Source organism: Octopus sinensis, linkage group LG21 (assembly GCF_006345805.1).
Source record: "Octopus sinensis linkage group LG21, ASM634580v1, whole genome shotgun sequence".
In the NCBI taxonomy this organism is placed as follows: domain Eukaryota; kingdom Metazoa; phylum Mollusca; class Cephalopoda; order Octopoda; family Octopodidae; genus Octopus; species Octopus sinensis.
The window spans coordinates 13,393,264-13,400,763 of record NC_043017.1 but is presented as its reverse complement, the minus strand read 5'-3'; the positions used below and the strand labels follow the sequence as shown (position 1 = coordinate 13,400,763).

General features: G+C 38.5%; 1 protein-coding gene across 3 annotated transcripts in view; it reads right to left on the bottom strand.

Moving 5' to 3' along the window:
• LOC115222895 (ATP-dependent RNA helicase DHX33) overlaps positions 1 to 7,500 on the bottom strand; it is an 85,335-nt gene that overhangs the window by 13,111 nt on the left and 64,724 nt on the right. For all 3 annotated transcript variants that reach the window (XM_029793281.2, XM_036512037.1, XM_036512036.1), the window contains exon 17: positions 1,317 to 1,453. In XM_029793281.2, coding sequence (XP_029649141.1) covers positions 1,317 to 1,453 — 137 coding nt within the window. The remainder of the gene's footprint in view (positions 1 to 1,316; positions 1,454 to 7,500) is intronic.

The window sequence follows — 7,500 nt, the reverse complement described above, 5'->3', positions numbered from 1 at the left end:
AAGATTTTTTGAGGGCTTTAATGAATAGAATGTATGTGTGCATATATATATATATTCTTTTATTTGTTTCAGTCATTTGACTGGCCATACCGAAGCACTGCCTTGAAGGGTTTTAGTCAGAGAAATTGCCACCTTCAGCACCCCCTTTGTAACTTTTTTTCTTTTACAGAATTCTCCCCATTTTCGAGTATGGAGATTCTGATTCTGAAAAAAACAACAAAAAAAAACACATTTTAAAATTTTAATTCTCCACGCTCCCCAAATTCTTCAAGTAAAGGTAGGCAACAGGAAAGGCATCCAGCCATAGAAAAATCTGCCTCACTGAATTCTGTATCACCAAATGGATTCATGGAAAAGTGGATGTTAAAACACTGATGACAGTGACGAATGTAAAACATCATCTATCGCCTTTCTTTGGCTGGAAAGGTCAGGCAATTTTCCTTTACCTGGTGGCTAAGATGAAAGAGTGTGTATGGAGGACAGGACTGAAATGCATGAGGACAGAAGATTGCCTCTTCAGTCTGTCCTTATCGACATTTTTGAAATGTGCTTAGAAAGAAGATGGGAATAGACAGAGAGGTGCTACACAGTAAATTTCTTGAAGGGTGGGTGCAAGTGGTTAACATAACCCCTGAGTGAATGGGCCTACTTTGAGCATGCACCAGTAGGTTAGGAAAACAACAAATTGGAAAAGGCACTTGCTGTTGCTGGTCAAGATAATCCAAGTTAAACCAGGTTATGTTAAGAGTTTTCCTTGAAACTGAGGATTTTAATTGTTATTTTATTATTTCTTGTTTTTGTTATTCTATTTTGACATATTTTATGCAAATCCTTCACAATATTATATCCTGTCCTTTTGAACAGTTCCTCTCTCTTTCTTTTTAAGCCCTTGTGGCAAATAAAAAAAATTACAACTACTACCACTACTACAATTATTATTAGGATTCTGAATTGGTAGAAGCATCACCCCCTACTCCAAAATTGCTGGCTTTGTACCTAAAATTAGAAACCGCTACCACCACCTTTATTTCTATTAATGACTCAAACTGACGTATGTACCTAAATAGAAGGGAAATGAAGTAAATGTGATTTATCTTCAACATATATACACACACATACACACCAGACATTCTATAATTAGCTGTATGTGTATGTATGTGTGTATATATATATATATATATATATATATATATATATATACACACACACACACACACACACACCTGGTGTAGATGATAGGAGGAGATTAATTATGTGTACAAAATGAAAGATTAAAAATAGAAATGAAAAGTGAAAAATTAAATATAGAGTCGAACCTGACTGCTGCTGACGAATCTCTGACAGAGGAGTTTATCTGAAACGATTGGTCTATACAGATTGTACGTAGCTGCTTACGTACATCTAATGCCATCTGAGCATTTTTTGAATTCACAAAATTTTCTCGGCACCATTTCTGAAATAGAATAATTCAACAAATTGAATTATTTTCAAATAAATTGTGGCTGAAACTTATAAAAAAAGTGAAAGGTAATATTTATCCCCACTTAAATGTGGATGTCTTCTTTTACTTGTTTCAGTCATTTGACTGCGGCCATGCTGGAGCACCGCCTTTAGTCGAGCAAATTGACCCCAAGACTTATTCTTTGTAAGCCTAGTACTTATTTTATCAGTCTCTTTTGTCGAACCGCTAAATTATGGGGACGTAAACATACCAGCATCAGTTGTCAAGCGATGTTGGGGGTGGTGGACAAACACATATATATACGATGGGCTTCTTTCAGTTTCCGCCTACCAAATCCACTCACAAGGTTTTGGTCGGCCCGAGGCTATAGTAGAAGACACTTGCTCAAAGTGCCACACAGTGGGACTGAACCCGGAACCATGTGGTTGGTAAGCAAGCTACTTACCACACAGCCACTCCTGCGCCTATTAAAAAAATATGGTGGGGTTAAGTATTACTTCCGGTATTAGTACTGACTGTCACTAATACATATATTTTATAAAAGCAATTATAAAATAGAATAAAACTTAACCTTTCTGATACCAACCGTCTTGCTTTTTTAAGATGATACAAACTTGCTTTTTTAAGATGATGATCTAAATCAGTGATTCTCAACCAGGGTCCTTCCATATGGCCTTGGGGGGTTCATATAAGATTTTGTTGTTAAATATGTTTTCTTATTTCTTTATTGCCCACAAGGGGCTAAATATAGAGGGGACAAATAAGGACAGACAAAGGAATTAAATTGATTACATCAACCCCAGTGCGTAACTGGTACTTAATTTATCGACCCTGAAAGGATGAACGGCAAAGTCGACCTCAGCGGAATTTGAACTCAGAACATAACGGCAGATGAAATAGCGCTAAGCATTTCGCCCGGCATGCTAACGTTTCTGCCAGCTCGCCACCATATACCTATTTCTTTATTACCCACAAGAGGCTAAATATAGAGGGGACAAATAAGGACAGACAAAAGGACTAAGTTGATTACATCGACCCCAGTGCGTAACTGGTACTTAATTTATCGACCCTGAAAGGATGAACGGCAAAGTCGACCTCAGCGGAATTTGAACTCAGAACATAACGGCAGATGAAATAGCGCTAAGCATTTCGCCCGGCGTGCTAACGTTTCTGCCAGCTCGCCACCATATACCTATTTCTTTATTACCCACAAGGGGCTAAATATAGAGGGGACAAATAAGGACAGACAAAGGGACTAAGTTGATTACATCGACCCCAATGCGTAACTGGTACTTAATTTATCGACCCTGAAAGGATGAACGGCAAAGTCAACTTCAGCGGAATTTGAACTCAGAACATAACGGCAGATGAAATAGCGCTAAGCATTTCGGCCGGCGTGCTAACGTTTCTGCCAGCTCGCCACCATATACCTATTTCTTTATTACCCACAAGGGGCTAAATAAAGAGGGGACAAATAAGGACAGACAAAGGGATTAAGTTGATTACATCGACCCCAGTGCGTAATGGTACTTAATTTATCGACCCTGAAAGGATGAAAGGCAAAGTCGACCTCAGCGGAATTTGAACTCAGAACATAACGGCAGATGAAATAGCGCTAAGCATTTTGCCGGCGTGCTAACGTTTCTGCCAGCTCGCCACCATATACCTATTTCTTTATTACCCACAAGGGGCTAAATAAAGAGGGGACAAATAAGGACAGACAAAGGGATTAAGTTGATTACATCGACCCCAGTGCGTAACTGGTACTTAATTTATCGACCCTGAAAGGATGAACGGCAAAGTCGACCTCAGCGGAATATGAACTCAGAACATAACGGCAGATGAAATAGCGCTAAGCATTTTGCCTGGTGTGTTAACGTTTCTGCCAGCTCGCCACCTTTTGTTTCCACATGTTTTCCATGTTTTCTGTCCAGTGAATTTCCAAATGTTTTGATTGACCTGATCCTGTATATAAATCTTGCCCAAGGTGCCACACAGCAGCATCAGGAGGCGCAATGGCCCAATGGTTAGGACAGCGGCCTCGCGGTCTGAGGATCGCAGTTTCGATTCCCAGACTGGGCATTGTGTGTGTTTATTGAGTGAAAACACCTAAAGCTCCATGAGGCTCTGGCAGGGGGTGGTGGCAACCCCTGTTGTACTCTTTCGCTACAACTTTCTCTCACTCTTTCTTCCTGTTTTTTGTCCCTGACTTCCTACGCAACTGCTGAGCCTGGATGCGCATTCATCCATCCGTCGATGCTCTCGGTGTCGGGGGTTGACCTGCTTTCTCTTCTACGGGTCTTACGAATAGCAAAGGACCACGTTTCGGACTTCTCCCAAGAGGACGAAGACCACTTCGCTCAACAGCAACAGCAGCATCAAGCCCACGACCATATGGTTGTAAAGTAAGCTCCATCATCATGCAGTCCTGCTTGCACTGATGCAAGGCTAACTCTTCCATCAGTAAGCTGATGTTTAGGGAACACAAAATAATAAAAGAAAATCTTTTTTGAACAGAGTCTTTAACCCTTTAGTGTTTAAACCGGCCATATCCGGCTCAAATATTTTACATGTTTTATATTCAAACTGGCGATATCTAGCCTTTAAGCACCTACCCTACATTGAGACTCTAAAAATAAATAGTGACATTATTGAAACCTCAAAGCTATAAGATAATGCATGATTAATTCAAGTTGATGATGATGAATTTGAATGAAGAAGTATTACATTTAACAGAATAATTTAAACACTAAAGGGTTAATGGTTGATACTAATTTTAAATTAAACATTCTAAGGTTGGTTGGTTTTGGATCCTAAAACTAGAGGCAGCCTCAAGAGGGTTGGTGTCAGACAGACAGTTTAAAAACATTGTTTTAACAAACATGTTTGTTTATTGTACGTTTATCAAAACAGATTACAACAACAATAATAATAACAACAATAATAATAATAATAACAACAACGATAAAAATAATTGTTTCAAATTTTGGCACAAGACCAGCAATTAGGAAGTGAGTAGTTAATTACATCAACCTCAGTAATCAACTGGTACTTTTTTATAATCAACCCCTGAAAGGATATAAGGCAAAGTTGACCTTGATAATGCCTTAACATTTCTGTTAACCAATTATGATTCTACGGATGATGATGATGATGATGATTCTATGGATGATGATGATGATGATGACGATGATAATAATAATAATAATAATAATGGTAGCTCTCCTGCATCAGTATCAGGACAACATGGTAATACACTACCTAATGCTGACAGGCTTTGAGAGAAAAACAGGTGGTTTGGCGCTAGATAAATATGAAAGTGAAATGAAGACTATATATGGATAGATTCTCATGTACTGTAGTCATAGAGAAAGAAAACTCACGTCATAAGGCTAAACAATAAATTAAGCAGGAAAAGAAGAAGAAAAAAATATCAAGAGCTAACAAGCAAGCAAGGAAGCTAGCAAGCAGGTAGGAAGGTAAATATCAAAGTAGGTCTCTGCTCTGTGAAGGTTTTTAGTAGAGGTAACCAACAAAGATGCGGCAATTTTGAGATTGAGAAGCAATGAGAGAGAAGAATAATTTATATCGAAATGTAAAGTGTAGTGGGGGGGAAGATGACTGAGAGATGATGGGTGAAGAGGTAGAAAGATAGATAGACCAAAAAAATGGTGGGTGTGGAGACAGGAGTAGAGATTAAAAGAAAGAAAGAGATAGGGGTAGAGAGAGAGAGAGGGAGAGCAGGATGGAGAGATAGGAAGAGAAAGATGGAAAGAGGGAGACAAAGATAAAAAGAAAGATAGATAGACCCCCCCCCCAAAAATAGTGTGGAAGCAAGAGTAGAGATAGAAAGAAAGAGGGCAGGAGCAAGATAAAGAGAGCAAAATAAAAAGAAATATAAACAGAGAGAGCGGGAGAGAGAGAGGGTGGGGATGTTTATAATAGCATGAATGCTTTAGCAGGTAAGTTTTCTCCAAGTTAACAAGAAATAATCAACATTACTAAGAATACAGAAGTGTTATTACACTTGATTGTAAGTTTAGCCTGTTGTGAAGAGCCATTATTATGACACAGCTGAACGGCAGCTCAAACACTGGAAACTATCAGAGAGAAAAAGCGAAGGAGTTTGGCATATGGTTTTCCTCTGAATGCAGTCTGTGGTGCCAGTAAGTGAGAGATACGAGAATAATGCTCCATTTTTGGATAGATCTCTTTTAGTGTCGGGGAGATGAAAGAAAGAAAATGAATGAATGAATAAATATATATATATATATATATATATACAGAGAAACAAAATCAAAATCTCCTTGATGTCGTGTGGGCAATAAGAAAGAATGTTGAGGCTTTTAAAAAACGATCCTTGGAAATGGATATGGAGAATTGTAGCATTTCCAAAGACGAGGATAATAACTAGAAATATTCTGATCTTATGAATCAGTGTTCTTAGACAATTGGATATTTAACCATTAAAACTGATATCTGAAATATGTTAATTCTTTCATAATTAGTCTTCTAATGAAATACACAACTGATGCGTGTGGTTCTATTAATAAGTGAAAATAATCAAGAAAACTGCATTTAACCCTTTTGTTACTGTATTTATTTTGAGATGTTCTGTGTTTCTTTCAATTACTTTAAATATAACAAGTGGAGGCGCAATGGCCTAGTGGTTAGGACAGCAGACTCGCAGTTTCGATTCCCAGACCGGGCATTGTGAGTGTTTATTGAGCGAAAACACCTAAAAGCTCCACGAGGCTCCGGCAAGGGGTGGTGATCCCTGCTGTACTCTTTCACCACTCTTTCTCTCACTCTTTCTTCTGTTGGCCTGCTCGCTTAGCCAGCGGGGTGGCGTCATTCGAAGGCTAAAACAATGCAAACGCATTGTGACCAGCGATGTGTAACAACATCTGATGGTCTGGTCGGAAAATAGAAATAGAAATAACAAAGAATTTAGTAAAATAACTTCATCATTAAGCTAGTGTTGGGAACATAAATTGTGACTAAGGTTTGGTGGAAGATTTTAATTCAAAACTTATGAAAACAAGACATTTGTGCTACAGAGCCAGAGTTGGTTTCAGCTGGGTTGGTAACAAAAGGGTTAAGAGACTAACTAGCTTTGTATATTTATTTCTAAGTTAACCCTTTCGATACCATCTCTAGCCTGTGGCCACTTCTGATTTTATGACATAAACTGAGTTTTTCTTTTGTTTGGTTTCTTCTTTTTTTTTAGGTTTGTAAAGTTCTTTAGCACTCAAAAGGCTGAAATTTAAACCTGGTTGACCAGGTTTCTATGGTGTATAAGTGACTGAGATTTCAATACTCTCCTGAATAAGATGCCAGTACACCGACAGCTGAGTGGTCTGGAGCAGTGGTCTGAAGTGTTCTGCTCAAGAACACAATACACTGCATGATCCAGGAATTGAAATCACAATCTTATGATTGCGAGTGCAATACCCAAACCTCTGGGCTACTTGCCTTGTTGTAAAGTGATCTAAATTAAAACTTGCTGTCAAAATTCCGTGTCGATTTAAACCCTGTACATCAACTTAATAATGGTGAAGCTCATTTTATTAAATTCTTCATTAATCAGAAAACTCTCAAGTGGTCGGTGTTTCTTCAAATAATCTGCTTTCTGCTCTCTCTTACAGCTCTCACACCATGGAGGCTTTTTGATCCAAAATTGCTCATGCACACATTGTTCAACGTGTGCATGTGTTTTTGGAAAATCAAAGTGGGGCATGAGACTAAAATTGTTGAGAAACACTGAAAAAGCTGTCACCATGTTGGATTACAGAATCAAATGGTAGTTATAGAAGGGTTGGTACCAAAAGAGTTAAGCTGGTATTTAAGACATTACCTTAACAAAAGGCTTTCCACATTATTATCATAGACTGATTTTTAATTTAAATACATCATCATCATCATCATCATTTAGCGTCCACTTTCCAAGCTAGCATAGGTTGGACGGTTCAACTGGGGTCTGTGAAGCCGGAAGGCTGCATCAGGCCCAGTCTGATCTGGCAGTGTTTCTACAGCTG